This window comes from Neophocaena asiaeorientalis, unplaced genomic scaffold (assembly GCF_003031525.2).
Source record: "Neophocaena asiaeorientalis asiaeorientalis breed wild unplaced genomic scaffold, Neophocaena_asiaeorientalis_V1.1 scaffold125, whole genome shotgun sequence".
Lineage (NCBI taxonomy): Eukaryota > Metazoa > Chordata > Mammalia > Artiodactyla > Phocoenidae > Neophocaena > Neophocaena asiaeorientalis.
In genome coordinates, this window is record NW_020174425.1 from 27,602 (window position 1) to 44,597 (window position 16,996).

The following is a 16,996-nucleotide window of genomic DNA, read 5'->3' on the forward strand; positions in this document are numbered from 1 at the left end:
GCTTGGCTGTAATTTCTGCTAAATGAATGATTGTAGGAAGGAATGTGTTTGTGGAACTCTTGTATGGCGTGTGGGGCGGGGTGAGGTTGGTCGCTTGCTGTGTTTCTATGGTAAAACTGCTAACATCAGTGGCTTTCAAAACACTTCCTCCTAAACTGGGTTTGTGGAGTACATAGAACGCGCTGAGTCAGGCACGTTTGGCTTTCCTTCATTGGAGCTGTTGTATATGCGCCAAAAAATGGTTAGCGTTTCTGGATATTTACATCAAAATAAGAAATGAATTTAAAACCACTTTCAACTGCAAGAATGATTGTGATCAACAACCTGTGGCTTAGTAACTGAGACTTTTAAAAAATCGTTATTAAACAAGAAATTTAAAGAGAAATTGTAGACATTTAAAAATGATTTCGTTTTTAACTTCAGTAATCCCATTCTAAGCTTAGTAGAGATTCCCCTCACCTTGCTTTTTTCTTAAACTTTAAACATGTGCTTTTTCATACAATTTGGGATAGAGAAGTAATTAATCTTTTAGGTGAAATGTTATTGTCAGACAGCTATAGCACTCACACCTAGTATTATCCTATAAGTTGTACAGCATTTGGTCTTACTAGAATGTGTCTGTGAACTCTTTCTGCTATTAAAGGGCTGCTTGATTAGTGCCTTTGAACCTAACCAACATAACACGTTAAGCTTAATGTATTTCCCCAATTCAATTTTCCTTCTTATGACAGACAGCAGTACTACCAGACATTTCTGGTTTATTCTGATGGAGATTACCTTTTTCTTCACTGATTTAAATTTAGTCTTACACAATAACATATTAGTCAGATTTATTAGCTACTTATTAGTCACGTTCAATATGATAAAAATAAAAACCACTATAATCTTCTAAAGAGTTATATTACAGCATTGTGAAAATACCTCTCTTGGGTTCTGTTTTCACTGTTAAAATATGAGATTTAGAGTAGTTTATTTGTGGTGCCTTTCTTCTACAATTGTAATAAAATAAACAGTCACAAATCTTAAGAAAATTTAGGATGAATTCTGGATTCTAGCCGAATAATCTTGTCATGCCAGTAAGTATGAGTTTTTAGCTAGATAAATAAATCCCAACATATCATTCAATCAAATGGGTTTTGACTCAGTTACAAAGGAATTTCAATATCCAAAAATATATATTTTCAGATAGCCCATGTGACTTTGTACTGTGGAATTGATCTTTGTGGAATGTAAAACAAGTTTTCCCTGGAAGAAAATGTACTTGTTATAGAGCTTGATTCATCTGTATCCAACTTTTGAGTAATTAAGTATAGTATTTTTACAGAGTTTAGCAGACAAATGAAATTAAAAAGCAACAAGGTTGAATACTGTTACTGAGAAAACTGTTTTATATTTAGAGTCTTACCTCAACCCGTGGTGACAGCTATCCTCTCTTATTCCATCCAGAGATAATGTGAGGGAAAAAAAAAAACCTTCACAGTAGATTGTGTGCTATTTAGGTCATCAGCATTCTGAAGTATTTTCAGAGTTGAGACTAAATATAGACCTGAAGCAAAAAATAATGAAATTTCTTCTTTAGTCATGTTTATTGATCTTGTGGTTTAAAAGGGGAAAAGTTGATAGAAAAAAAATCACTGATAAGTACAAGGTTTCTGGCAAGTCCTTCTTTGGTGTGTAGCTGAAATGACCCAAGCAGTCTTCAAATAGCCTATACTCTGCTTTGGTGTACTCAAGGTTACCTCACAATAGTATCATGTCTGAATAATTTTATAATGGAATTAAGAGAGATTAGTTTATCTAAGTCCCATAATAGACGTTTGCCCTGAATTGAACATCATATTCACAGCTTGGAATACTATACACTGAGAGAGGTTGTTTAGCTGTTTCAAATGATAGAAAACGGGGATAGTCTTACGATCTTATTATCTTGTACCTTATTAATCATAAGAAAAAGGGTTTTTTTAAAGTATAGATTTGCTAATACACTCCCAATGTATAAACAAAAGTCAATAAAATAAGAACTGTTTGTAATATAGTTGTTAAAACAGCAACATTAGATTTAACATGTTTTACCCAGATTAAAAACTGTCTTGGTAAAGATGATATTTTCTCCTTCCTCCCTCCTCCCCTGCTTTGGAATTATCCACTCTAGAAGTAATATGGGTTGATTGAAAAGTGAAGGCATCATCTTCCAAGGGGTGAGGGAGGTCAGAACATCTAAAGTATTCAGAGCCAGTATTCCTGGTTACCTACCTGATTGCATTTTGCTTTAAGCATTAACATGCTTTGCTTGCAATTCTCTTTATTCTAGTCTATGCAAGGGAAGCTTTCTAAAGAAAAATTGACTACTCAAAAGATGATGGAAGAGCTGGAAAAGAAAGAAAGAAACCTTCAGAGATTAAGAACATTGCTTGATGTGAGTAAAAGAAATTCAGATAGCTTTCAAGGATGATTCAGTACCTACTTAAGTTAAAGCAAATGCCTATTTTGTACATATTCATAAATCACTTTTTAATTGAAGACTTGATTTTGATGTGCCAGTTAATCAAATCCATTAGGTTTCTTACTAAAATTATAATCTAAAACACAAACTTTTATTTTTCTAATGTCTTAGAAACAATTGCACAAACTTAACTATAGCAAAGTCAAATAGTGTACAGAGATTAGATCCTAAAGTCATCAAATGATGCATAAGTTGAATATAAACAAAATTACCCTTGAAAATCCTTAAGGGAAGGTGCAATGTAGACACTTCATCACTGGAACAGGTCACACTTTCTTCATTTAATTATGAGATGAAATACTTGGCTTGCATTTAAGGACATGTTATATAAAAAATGCTTATTTTAGTTTTTGAGTTGTCATCATGACATTTTCCTCTAAATACTTAGGAATGCATCTCCAAAACTTAGGGACAGTTTCCTATATAACCATTTCACCATTGTCACACCCGATAAGAATAATAATTTTCCTTGGCGTTTGATAATACCTAGTCTTATGAAAATTACCCCCTTCTTCCCCAAATGTTTTTTTTTAACATCTTTATTGGAGTATAATTGCTTTACAGTGGTGTGTTAGTTTCCGCTATATAACAAAGTAAATCAGCTATACATATACATATGTCCCCATATCCCCTCCCTCTTGCTCCCCAAGTGTTTTTTATAGTGGCTGTTGAAACCAGCATTCAAGCAAGGACCGTGTGTTGTGTTTCATTTTGTCTTATAAACCTAAAGTTTCTTTCTTCTCCCTGAAGAAACTGGACATTTTGTCTTACAGACTTGTAAACTTGTCACACCTAGATTTGTCTGATCGCTTCCTCATGGTGTGGTTTATCTTGTTCTCTCCCCCCTGTATTTCTTGTAAGCTAGGAGTTAAAGCTAAAGATATTAGATTCAGTGCAAACATTTTTTGGCACGAATACTTTGTAGGTATTGTTCACATCATCAAATTATACGTGTTTGTTTATCCCACTGTAAGTGTCACAAATACCCATCTCACTGGGTTAAGGTGGTGACAGACTGATTCTTTCCATTGTAACATTGTAGCCTCTGCAGTCAGCAGTTAATGGGGTTGTTGATACTTAGGCAAGTGTGTGGATGTGCAGTTTGCCAGCAACCTTTTCCTTGCTGGTTTTAGCTTACACCAGTGATCATTGTCTGAATCATTAGATGATTAAAACAACAGTAATTTTTTCTAATTATATCATTCCCTTTACATTTATTAGCTGGCATTTGTCTGTAAAAATTTGTATTTTCCTCATCAACCCAGGCTATTTGGCTTTTCTGAAATACAGTTCCAACTGGAAAGCTAGTTAAACTTACCTTTAATTAGCAGTTTTCAGGATGAGGAGTAAATGGTGAAAATTTTTTATTTTTCCTGCTATATGTATGCAGTTAAATTTGGTTAATGTGCATGTAATATTCCACTGTTTTCTTTATAGAATTGGATGAGGGATTGTTAACCTTTATGGCTTTTGAGTACCTTTCCTCTGTTCTAACAACCAGATTTTTGTTTTCTTTATCCATTGCAGAACCAAAGACAAACAGAAGAGACCTGCTCTTTATTGGATCAGGGCCAGGAAGCAGACCAATCCAGGCAGCAGACCATTCTTTCCAAAAGGCCACTATTTGATTTGAGTGTGATTGATCAGCTGTTCAAGGAGATGTCCTATTGTTTGTTGGACTTGAAGGCATTGTGTAGTATTCTTAACCAGCGTGCTCAGGGCAAAGAGCCTAATCTTTCATTATTACTGGGAATCAGATGTAAGTGGCTACTGACTTGTTCTTACTGTATTGCTTAACAATTAGAAATGTGTCTTCATGAATCGGGAACTTCTGACTGCCTTTTCCCTATTTGTTTTTATCTCCTTTCCTACTTAGCTTTATATATTTCTGAATCAATCTGTGGGTCTGAATACCTGTTCCTACTTCATTGCTAGAACTTGCCTCATTATGTTTATAGAAATGAGCAGGATCGTAGTTGATATGGACTGCCACTCAGAAGAATGCCTATAAATGTGCCTGCTAGGAGATGTTTCCTATGCTGAGTCTGTTAATATGTGACTGGAATGGTAGTTGGGTGTGATTTCCTGATTACTTTTCTAAAAGTAATGATTCTCTTTGCTTTCATGTGGCAGTTGTATTAAATTAATGACCCAGCCATCAGTCCACTGGTAAAATATTTTAGAGAAAGTACTCGTAAGCTTTCTTACGTATGTTCTATGGCAACTGTCTAATGTAAGTGCCAATGCTGTCACATGAGCCAGTTTTCATGGCCCATAGATCTGTTGCCCTTGTGATGCACACCTGCTGGCTTTGTCCCTTCCAATGTGACACTCACCCATTCTGCCTCAGTTCTGCCTTCCTGAACACACAATGGTGAGAACCGCCACAAGAATATCCTAGTGTCTCTTCCCGTCTGTGCTAATTTTGCTGGAACACTCAACTTACATGGCTCTAAATTATTATAATATTGACATGTTGGTCTCTTTTTAATATGGAGGAAATGGACTTCAGTAAGGAGGTATGAGTGGAGTAAGACCATACTGTTTATGTACCAACATGTTTGTATTGAGTAATTGCCTAATAATATGGTTAATATGTGACTGAGTGGAGACTAGTTTTGTTTCCAGTTTCATCAAAAAGATTCTGCCGTCTTGCCTCATAGTAGTTATTTTGGCAAACCAAATATTACTCCTTATCGAAGTATCTCACTTGTTAAATGAAACATGTAACTGTACTCAGAGATGTCGGCAGAATTTTCCCCTCCACTTCATAAATGTGAGAACACATATATGAGTGTGGGTATGTAAAAAACACTTTTTTAAAAAAATTGAAGTATAAGTTGATTTACAGTGTTGTGTTTTAGTTTATGGTGTACAGAAAAGCAATACAGTTATACATATAAAATATTTATTCTTTTTCATTTTAGCTTATTATAAGACATTGGATATAGTTCCCAGGAAGACCTTATTGTTTATTTTATATATAGTAGTTTGTATCTGCTAATCCCAGACTCCTAGTTTATCCGCCTCCCCTTTTCCTCTCTGGTAATGAAAGGTCTGTCTTCTATGTCTGTGAGTCTGTTTCTGTTTCATAGATACATTCATTTGTGTCGTATTTTAGATTCCACATATAAGTGATATCATATGGTATTTGTCTTTCTCGTTCTGACTGACTTTGCATAGTATGATAATCTCTAGGTCCACCCATGTTGACGCAAGCGGCATTATTTCATTCTTTTTATGGCAGCTCTATTTTTGGTTTCATAACGAACCTCCATACTGTTCTCCATAGTGGCTGTACCAACTTACATTCCCACCAACAGTGCAAGAGGGTTCCCTTTTCTCCACACCCTCTCCAGCATTTATTGTTTGTAGATTTTTTGATGATGGCCATTCTGACTGGTGTGAGGTTATACCTCATTGTGGTTTTGACTTACATTTCTCTGGTAGTTAGCGACGTTGAGCATCTTTTCATGTGCCTGTTGGCCATCTGTATGTCTTCTTTGGAGAATTGTCTATTTAGGTCTTCTGCCCATTTTTTGATTGGGTTGTTTCTTTTTGAAAGACACTTCAATGTTTAAGTATATTCACTCACTCAGTAAACATTTATCAGATGCCTTCTATGGTCCAAGCACTAAGGTGCTGATAATGCAGATAAGTTGAATACAGCCCTTGCTCACACATTAACCAAAATATTACAGCATTGTGGTAAGTACTGTAATTGAAATGTGATCAGAGGGCAGTGGGAGCACAGGGGGAAAACCAACTAAATCTACCTGGGAGGGGCTGTGAAGGCTCCATGGAGTAGCTGGTGTTTGGCTTGAATCTTAAAGGAGGAGAGGTTTGCCAGGTGAACATGGGGTGTTTAGTTAGCAGTGATCTCTTGGAGCAAGAAATAAAAGCTCACACACAAAAGACTGGTTTTCTCCACCATTTTAGAGCTGGTCACCCCTTCAGTTACTTTGTAACCTTCTACATCTGCACGGTCCTGTGTAGCATTTATTACTTTTTCAGTACCAGGATAAAAGCGTGCTCCCAATGTGAACAGAAGGGAGTCTCAGCACCTCCCCCACACAGTGTACAGCCCTTCCAGTCTTCAAAGTCTAACCCCAGAGCCCTTACCTTATAGGCTGGCATTTGCAAATTTGACCAGCCAGCTAATTTCTCAAAAACAATGGAGGTGTTTTGAACCTTTATCTCATCTGATGGAGATAAACTGATGGAGTCATCAGTTATCTGTTGATACTGTTCACCCCACCCTTCTTAAATCTGGGCTACCATGGTTTCCATGACATCATTCTCTGGGCTCTGCTTCTACTTTTATGACTGCTCAGCCTCAATCTGTGAAATTCTCCACCACTTAAATACTGGCGGTCGCCCAGGAAACTTTTCTTGTTGGTCTTTTTGTTTCTATTTACTTTCTCTGAGTAATCTTGTACATATCCACTTCTTTGCTGTTTTCTCTACACCTTTGACCCATACAGACATTCATCTCTCACTGCCTAGAATGTCCCTTTTGTCCTGATTGTACTCACCTGTACATTAGGACCAGCAGTTTCACAGGTATCACAGACTCAGTATGGTTGAAACAGAACCTACTTTTCTTTCCTCCCTACGCTAAACCCGCTCCTCCTCTCAATAAGTAGAACCACTATCCACCTATCACCCCAACCCAGATTTTATCCTCCACCCTACTCGTTCCCCCATCTGTGTCCCGTGTCCAGTCCCTGGCCCCTTTCCAAGCTGATTGATAATCGAACTTCTTCATGTCTATGAGTCCCTTCCTACTTGTGACGTTTATTCCTGCTGCCACATCTCCACTGCACTGTTGCCTTAATTCAAGCTTTCGTAGCCCTTCGTCTGGACTGGTTTCTCTGCCAAGCCTTGTGCCCTCCCCACCCCAGTCCATCTTTACATTGCTGCCAGAGCCATCTGTCTAACCTGTGATTCTGATTTCCTAATACCCTCCCTGAGAATAGAGATAAAGGTGGCTCCCACCTGCCTCTCCAGCCTTGTTTCTTGGACCTCCCCTCTCTTAATTTGTGTTCTGCTATTTTAGAGCTGGTTTTCTTGATGTTTCTCAATTTCTGTCAGACTGTTTTGTTTTCTGCTTCTGTATACCTTTGTTCATTCTGCTTCCTTGTCCCATTCAGTGAACCTGTCCCCTCTCCAGTGAGGCCTTTTTCTTTCTCTTCTTTGTGCTAATGTAGCCTTTGTGTAGTGGCAGGTCACCTGTGGTACCTGACTTAATTGACTTGTTTGTGAAACTGTATGTAAATCATTAAGAATAAGCCACTATATGCATTATTTTGCTGACCTCAGCACTCAGCATAGTGCCCAGATCATGATTCATGAACAGTAAAACAGTTCAATTAATGTTTGTTATAAATAACAAGTTATCTGACTCTTATGCCTCCAATTAATTAAAAGCTAGCTAACTCAGGGCCTTACCCTCAGTGATTCAGCCATTGGGCAACTAGCTATCAGCCTGATTCAGTTGTTTAGAATCATAGGGTCCCAACCCACACACACACACACACACACACACACACACACACTCGATTGTTAATACTTTGCAATCTGTAAAAATATAAGATAATGCCCCTCACCACACAGTGATTTTCAGATTTTTGTTTCTGAGTTTGAAGAGAGCTGTTAGAGCCTGTTCCTTTTTACTTTTGGAATATTGTCATCCATTAAACCTGTTGAATTTGTGTGTTATCACTGTATGAATTTAATGCATTTTAGTTAGCAAAATTTTAAAAGGACCGAGTAGATAAGATGCATTTACTATTGAGTGATGCATAATTTAAACCTGAGCCTGACTTGTATTAAGTATACAGCATTATATTTACAATGATAATAAGTTGAAAATCCTAAAATGACTTTGTTCCCAAAAAATGTGAGATTTTCTCCATGTTTTATTTCCACAGCAATGAACTGTTCAGCTGAAGAGACTGAGAATGACCACAGCCCAGAAACACTCACTAAAAAACTGTCAGATGTATGCCAGTTACGGAGGGACATAGATGAATTACGGACCACGATATCAGACCGCTATGCTCAGGACATGGGAGACAACTGTGTAACCCAGTGACCAGTGTTGGTCCCACAGCAATAACGACCCATTGTTACATGCTGCTGTGCTAGGTTCTTCACATTTCTTTTAGGAGCCATGATAGAAACTTGCAAGTGACATACGACTTGCACATAAGTTTTTTTTTCTGTGGATTTGTTCTTTTGGGGAGGAATTGGGATGTGAGGAAGTATCAAAGGGGCTTATCTAATCAGGAAATAATTAAATTACCATTTGAAAAATATGATAAAATGTGTAAGAAAAAAATTTCTGTATTCTCAAACTACTGATTGTAGGACCAAGCTGTGAAGAGTGCCCTTCAGATAAAGGGATAGGATTTCTTTTAATCCTGTAGTTTTTGTGTGTGTGTGTGTGTGTGTGTGTGTCTGTATGTGTGTGTGTTCACAAAATTATAAAGATTTCTAGGATCAAAGCAAAGCTTCTGAGAAAGGCACACACTGTATTCTTGTGCTGCTTCTTTTTTCATGGAGAAGCTTGTGTTGTACTTGGGGTTTTCAAGGGCTGGCTGAACAAGAGTTGCCACAGCAGGCAAGTGTTCAAATAGTAGTACAGCAGGCGAAACCATCTGTGTTTGAACAATCCCTGTGTTGAGATGGTGAGGTTGTAGGGTTGGGTTGATTTTAGTACTGTAGATAGGTCAGCTGTTTTTCCAGAGTGCTTGTGAATTGCTGAAGAGATGTGAAATTTTGATGTGATGGTTTTCCCGTTAGCATTGTAATGTATGTATTACAAGGCAATTTAACGTAATCTGAACTAATTTTAACATGTCCCTTACTATTTACAACTTTTTGTTTATATATTATATCTATCTATCTATCTATCTATATGTATATATCAATGTAAACAAAGCCATATATAATTAATGCAAACCTAAGGCCTCAGATCATTATTGTAAAAGAAAGATTAACAGAGTGACTCTGGAACAATAGCTTATTTATCCAAATCTCAAATGTTTACATTTTAACAGTTTTGTATCTGTTTTAAAGTTGAAACTACTTTAAGAAAAAAATCAACCTGTATTCTTTATATCAGAATTATCACTAGCATAAAACAAAATCTAAACCCAGGTGATATTGCAATTCCTTTTGTTAGGTAAAGTACATTAAAAACAGGGTTCTTCATAGAATACAAATTTGGCCAGGTTAGTTCTTCTTCTGGGGTACAGGATATCACTATGAAATGCAACTGACTTTTTTGTAGCCATATAATCATTTAAGCTTCCAAATGAGTATTTCCCTGTCTTAACTGGTATTTTGGAAGGACTGTATATTCCATTGCCTTCAGAGCGTTTAAATGTACGTTCTTTTTAATGTACTTAGTTACGGCAGTCATTGTCCTTTACAAGTTGTTTTGATTTATCTCTTGATGCAACCCCAGGTCTCATTTAGGTCAAGACTAAATAACAGGTAGAAGGAATGAGGGATGTTAATCAAGCAGGAGAATATTGTTTAGGGCAAGAGCAGATCACATGTCTGTTTTCTTGCCAGGCTTATATACTGGTATAAAGGCTGCTCCTAGAAAAATATGCTCCTAAAGTTTTCAGCAGTGAAAACATACTTGGGATAAGGCCTTCAAGGAAACTACCCAGGAAGACATTCAGTTCAGAAATTGACTTATATACGGCTCTCAATAGTTATTTTATAGTTATATTTCAACAATCAGTTATAATACATTGTAAGGACATCAGACTTTTCCTTCCATTCAGTGCCTGAGTCCTCCCTGCCCTTTTAAGTCTTAGGATCTGGGCACTAAGAAATCAGTGCATTGTAGTGATTCTGCATCCCAAGGTCCCTAACCTAATAAGGAAGGGCTTAGTCACTAGCAAGAATTTGGCTTTCTCACGTGTTCTTTTGTTTTTGAATGTTGGTGGTTTGAAGACAATCAGGGAGTAGTAAATTTGTACCAAAAATCTGATGCAAAGAATTCTGCCTTATAAAAAATTAAGATCTGTAAAAATGGCCCTTTACAGTAAAGTAGGTAATAGCATCTGAAATAGATAAGCCACAAGCGTAGCACACAACACTTTTATATCCTCTTTGAATAGAATCCCCTCCCCCACACCCCAGCCTCCATAATTTTGAAAGTAAAGGTACCCTAAAATAATAGTGATAATGGGCAAATAATCACTGATTTGGGTCACTAGATTTTTAAATGTATATGTTTGGGGGGTTTATGGTTAGTATTGTTGTTTAAACAAACTTTTGATCATTTGTTTTGATCACTGTAGATACTTTGTTTTCCGGCTTAGTTGGGATTAAGTAATTTATATTTTTTAAAAATAAGTTAGCTTTCTAAAACTTACAGAATTTGACTTAGTTCACATATCTTGAGGTTAAAACAAATTTAACCTAGTAGAAAATTAACTAACTACTGCTGATGTATTTCAGTTTCCAAAATGTATACTCCACATAAAAAGGGGATTTAAGATGTGATAGTGTAAGTATAACCCTGAAGTACAGAATGTAATCTCTTGGAGTCTGGGTTTTGTAAAGGGGCCTAGATAATAAGTAGACAGACTTGGAGGGAATTTGGGGGGAAATAAAACTAGTAGTATTCTAATTTGTCAGTATTTAATTTTGATTTTTATTTTTCAGAAAATTCCCCTTTCCCAAGACAATCTTTTGTGTTAGAGTAGTAAGAATATCAGTATCTCATTAAAAACAAAGATTTTACTGTTAGGCTAGGTAAGATGGGCAAATAGAAACACTACAGTATCTTGTCCTCGTTTGAACTAGGATATTCTTGGAAGTTATTACAGTGATTGTGTGTCTGAGGTGAAAATTAACCTAAGTTTTAAAGTATATCTATTTGAAATTTTGCTTAAGTATTGACTAGGTAAGCCATGCCTGAATTAAAAAAAAATAAGTGTGGCCCCTTTTTGTATTTGAAATAGGATTCAGTATTTAACGTTAACAGTATTTTATCTTAGTGGAATTTGTTTTTTGGTCATGGCAATTTATTAAACTGAATTAGACTTCTTCCAGTAGCCTGTTAGAGACAATCTCAAGAGCCGGAAAGTGTTGCTAAAATGGATATTGTACATTTCTGACTCACTAATGAGCTTCTAAATTAATTCTGTCATAGTTCAAGACTTATTAATAGGATTCTCTTAGAGGGCATTTTTAAAGGAACTACTTTATTGGGAAAATGTTCTTTCAGTATCACTAATAGTTCATTGAATAATACAGTAGCTGAGAACTTGGACTATATTTTTACATCACACAGTGCAGCTCAGGCACATCTTCAGTTTAGATTATTGGCATTCTCTTATGCAGCTTTCTATCACTGTAGATATGTAATTACAGGAATAAGCAATTCTCCTAACCATGCTCACTCAGACTGTGTCATTTGAAACTGCCAGTAGCTAGAGCTCTCAGAGCCAAAGTTAATTCATTTTGTTTCCATTTTTGACAGTTTTTTTTCCAGTGTTCACAAAACATAAAATTTCTAGCTTCACCCCAGAATGTCATGGTGAAAATTGCTGCATGATATAATGTTCTACATTTAATCATGAAGAGGGAAAGGTTTTGGATATTTGGATTTTTTTCTTACTTAAAAGAAGTATTGAGTATATAAAGAATGTAGTTTCAAATCAATAAGTCATTAACAACACTATTACAGCTGCATACAGAGAGAACCTTTTGTGCCTTTTTGCCTGCAGTAAGCATTCATTTCTATTTTACGTGAGCTGTAAGAATGTTGATGATTATTGCACCTTGTTCTTCTGTAAATAGACTTGATTAGGATTTTTTTTTCCTTTCTTTTAAAGCAAGGAGCAGTTTTTGGTTACTAGGTAGATACCTTAGTAAACATGAGGGGAGGTATCAGATATATGTCTTTGGAGCCCAGCCTTTCCCCTGTTTAGTGAGCAGGAAACTCCTTTGGAGTATAGTCATTTGTGTGTATATGTGTACATATATGTATAAATAGTTATTTAAATATGTAAACATAAAATTCAGCATCACATTGGTGTGATGACAAGAAGTAGTAAGGTGCTAGGTGGTTATATTAAAAGCACAGCAGAGTGTATAATCAGTCACTATGACTGGTGGTTTTTGTAAACTAGGTTCAGTTTTTGAACCACCCAGAATACCTCATGTGTAAATACAACGGTCATGACTTAATTGAAATACAGTTATTGTAAGAAGAATGTGAAGCCACTGGTTGGCTTATGCCTTCTGATCTATCATCCTTGCCTCTTTTTTTGTAAAGGGGTTGTTTTTTTGTTTTTGCTTTTTAATAGGGTTTACAGCTAGAATTTTGAATGCCAAAGTTCTATTTATTAATAAAAAAAGTTTTCAATGTTAATGGCTAAGTATTTTTCCACTGGACTATTGTTTGTTGATGTTGGAATTTGTATTAACAGAGAAATAAATTTTTTTATAAAAGATTTATGTCTACCAAGTGCCTAATGTTATTATAAAAATGTATTTGAAATTTCAGACTCGCTGAATTCCCAATAAGAATATGCTGACTTGACTTTTTAAAGTTTTCTTTAAATACGCAAGAGAAAATCTTACTAGATCGGGGACACTTCTGCCTTCTACGTCTATCTTACAGTTTCTTTTCAGTCATCAAAAAGCTTTTTCTCAGGGCCTTCCCCTGAAGGGCACCGAGATTTTCTGATGGCAGGTGCTGTAAATACAAGGGAATGTCTATGCATTTCAGCTCATAGCACTGTGTCTGTACTTTGAATTTCTAAAATACTTATTTGAATCAAGTCTTCTTTCTACTTTTCCAACAGACAAATCAGATTTCAGTTTTTTATATTGCTGAAAGCTTGGGCTGGCAAGTTAAATCTTTTTTATTTTCTCCCTTCTAATCAGAGATTAAAACCTTAACTGAAACATATACAAATAAGACCTTGTTAAAAGGTTACTCTGCAGAGGCCTTGACATCTCAGCTTTGATGGCACCTGGGTCCTTGTTCTAAGTCATATGTGCCTTAATGTCTCTAGCTGGTTAATATTTGGATTAGCAGCATCTGTTTCTAGTCCAGCTAACTTGGCATTGCTATCAGGAGTTTCAGATGAGTTATCTAATTCAGTTAACAGGAAAAAGAATCATGCATTACAGACTCCTTAGGTTGCAAGCAAATGACTTGGAAATAAAAACAGAATGGATAAAATCCTAGAGTATTTCCAAGGTGATTAATGAAGAGGTTTCTCCTTTATAAGGAAAGATATGATTATTTTGATCTGGTTTAAAAAAAAGTGTTTTGATGGAGTCAGCAGAGGACTTAACGGGGTACATCCCAGTGATTTTGCCAGTACTTTGAGCTTCTCTTTATGCCAGCTTTCCCAACCAACCAGAGTCATTCTATGTAGAAGTGCAGAGGACTCAGTTAAAACGAGGGGTAGAATATGCTGTTAGTGATGGTGCAAAATGGCAGCATGTGGATCCAGTAGAGCAAACCGTTTACAAATGAATAGCGCTCTAACATCATGTCAGTCAAGATGGTCTCCTTGATTTAGAGGAGATTCCAGTTTGAGGACTGAAATTGAGATAAAAGATTTCTTCAATGTTTAAATAAAACTGCTGTCCCTGACAAATTCGGCGCGGTCACACACACACACACACACACACACACACACACACACAACTTTCCATTTTAGCCAACCCGTTTTTACTTGAACACAGCCTTGCCTCACGATCTCTGTTGATTCCCTTATAATAGAAGTTTTAATTAAACGTACACCTACCCTGTGACCCGGACATTCCACTCTAGGTGTTTATTTGAGATAAACACTCATCTAAAAAGAGACTTGTAAATGAATGTTCACAGCAGTTTTATTCATAATAATCAAAAACTGGAAATAGCACAGGCATCTGTCAGTAAGAGTTCTCGGCCTAGAGTTGAAAAACAGCATTCTCTCACGACCTCGGGTTTTAATTGATTGTTGCTTATATGTCAATCCTTTGGGGAAATGGAGTAAAATTTAATAGACCACGAGGCAATGGAGCACCAGAGTTGGAAAACAGACCTCCTTTCTACCAGAGGCACTTTTGTTTACACTTCCCTCTGGAGTGTTTTCCTTTGTTATGCTGCCACCTGTGTTCCATGAGTCTCCACACTTGATGTGAAGCACTTGGTTTTACCCTTCTTGAAACAAATTTTTTATACCATTGTTTGGGTGCTGGTCACTCACCAGACTTTGAGCTCTTTTAGAGCAGGCACACTGTCTTATTAAACTTTGTCTTTAATGAGCAAGTAGGAAATACTAACCTCCAGAGATGTGCAAATACCTGTCCTTAGCCCCAGGAAGGAAGAACGATTTCCAGGAAGAAAAGAAGTGATCTTTAAAGCGTAATTCATCCTAGGAGGGTGTGGTGCTTTTAATGGGACAGGTAAAGTGATAATAAACCCTACTTAGGCAAGTTCCATTTTCCTCCATCTCTTGGACCTCTTGCTAATCTCTCCTGTGACTGTCCTCTTTTTGCCCTTCTGAGGCAGAAAGCCTGCCCTGCAGGCTACAGGATTGGACACAGTTATTTCCCAACCCCAGTGTTCCTGGAGCATAGCAGTCTCATCGGGCTTTAGGCCAGCTGTGTAGGTTTTGTAAGGGCAAATCCAAGGTCTTAGAAGAGGAACAAAATGTCAACTTGAACAATGAATGCAGTTTCATCTCTCTATGTGTGTGTGTGTGTGTGTGTGTGTGTGTGTGTATATATATATATATATATGCACAAATCTGGAGAATAATCATTGAAACAGAAATAGTACAGCTGGCATCCCTTCTAAACAAGGAAGCAAGGTAGTTTAATTTACATTTTTTATTCCTACACTGATATTTGGTCATAAACCAAATTAAAGTTGTGTAGTGGCCTGTGATGACTAAAAGCAATACACAGCATGTTTTCCATATCATCATCATCATCAACCAACATTTGAGCATAAACTAAGTACAAGAGTCTTGCATAAATTATCCCATTTATTCCTCTGTACAATCGTCTATGAAGTAGGTGCTATTATTATTCCTATTTCAGATGAAAAGATTGAGGCACAGAGAGGTTTACTATCTTGGCCAAGTTGGAATAGCTTGTAAGAACCAGGCCTCTTAGGCTCCAAAGTTTGACTGAACCACTCACTAGAGTTCCTCCTTGTCTCGGTTTTGTGCTCAAAATTAAACTCCTCCTCTCTCCCAAACCTGCCTCCTCATTAGGCTTCTCCAATTCTGTGCATTGCACCTTCATTCCAGGAATCCTTTCTGGCTCGCTCTTTCCCCTACATCCCCATTTATATTAGTTTATAACAACACAGTTTGTTACCTTACAGTTCTAGAGATCAGAAGTCCAAAATGGGTCTTACTGAATTCAAAAGGTGTTGACAGGACTGTGTTTTCTTTCTGGAGGCTCTAAGAGAGGATCTGTTTCCTTGCTCTTTCCAGCTTCTGGAGTTTAACACATTCCTTGACTTGTGGCCCTATTCTCTCTTCAAAGCCAGCGATGCCGACCCTAATCCCTCTCACATTGCCACCTCTTTGGTTCTTTTCTGCCTCCCTCTTTCCCTTTTAAGAACTCCATGTAATCACATTGGGCCCGTCCAGATAATGTGATATTCTCCCTATTTTAAGGTTGGCTGGTGAGCAATCTCAGTTCCTCTTTGCCATGTAATCTAATATATTCAGAGGTCCCAAGGGTTATGATGTAGTCATCTTTGGGGGACTGTTCTACTTTCCATACTATCTCATAAGTGAATCAGTTTTCAAATCTTGCAGATTCTGTCTTCTTTGATTCTTTCACATTTGTCTTGGGTACTTCGTTTCCATTTCTTTTGTTCCATCTAATTGAGGCTCAAACTACTGTAAAACAGATGTCAGATACTTGAGCTTAAAAAAAAAATTAAATTGGAGCCTCCAAAGTCAGCTTTAAAACTATATCATTAATGATTCAGGTATTTGCTTCACCCAAGAAAAGACATGTAAGACTCCTGATTCAACTTCTCAAAAGAAAAAAATGTGGTTTTTTTTCTGAGAATTTCTGAATCTTTATAGCATCATTATTTGTTAACGTCTTATAGAATGTGCCAAAATCTGGATGTCTGATTCTTTCTGATGATTAGATTTAGGGGAAACATTTTTGGCGAAAATGCTACATGAGTAATGTGTGTTTCTCACTCATCGCATTTGGCAGTTTACGATAATGGTTTGTACCATTATTAGTGATGCTGAATTAGATCATGCGGTTGTGCTAAATGATCCCCTTTAACGTTAACTGTCAAATGAAGGACAGATGACAAAGCCTTGGTCCATATAAGGTAGAGGGTTGGAACTAAGTAAGACCTTTACATAAAGCCAGGATCTCCAAAAGATCACATATTCGATGAAAGTTAGAAATGGAGGAAAATATGCCCTCTAGTAAAAGGAAATTTAGTTTTCAAGGACTCAGCTGAGGGGG

At 36.8% G+C, this 16,996-nt stretch overlaps 1 protein-coding gene across 1 annotated transcript in view; it reads left to right on the forward strand.

Moving 5' to 3' along the window:
* The window catches only part of CEP85L (centrosomal protein 85L), a gene marked incomplete at its 5' end in the record, with an annotated part of 39,111 nt that extends 26,149 nt beyond the window's left edge, over nucleotides 1-12,962 (forward strand). The window contains 3 exons of the mRNA XM_024756677.1: nucleotides 2,312-2,416; nucleotides 4,031-4,262; nucleotides 8,437-12,962. Of these exons, the coding sequence (XP_024612445.1) occupies nucleotides 2,312-2,416; nucleotides 4,031-4,262; nucleotides 8,437-8,600 (501 nt within the window). The remainder of the gene's footprint in view (nucleotides 1-2,311; nucleotides 2,417-4,030; nucleotides 4,263-8,436) is intronic.
* Between the last annotated feature and the right edge of the window lie 4,034 nt (nucleotides 12,963-16,996).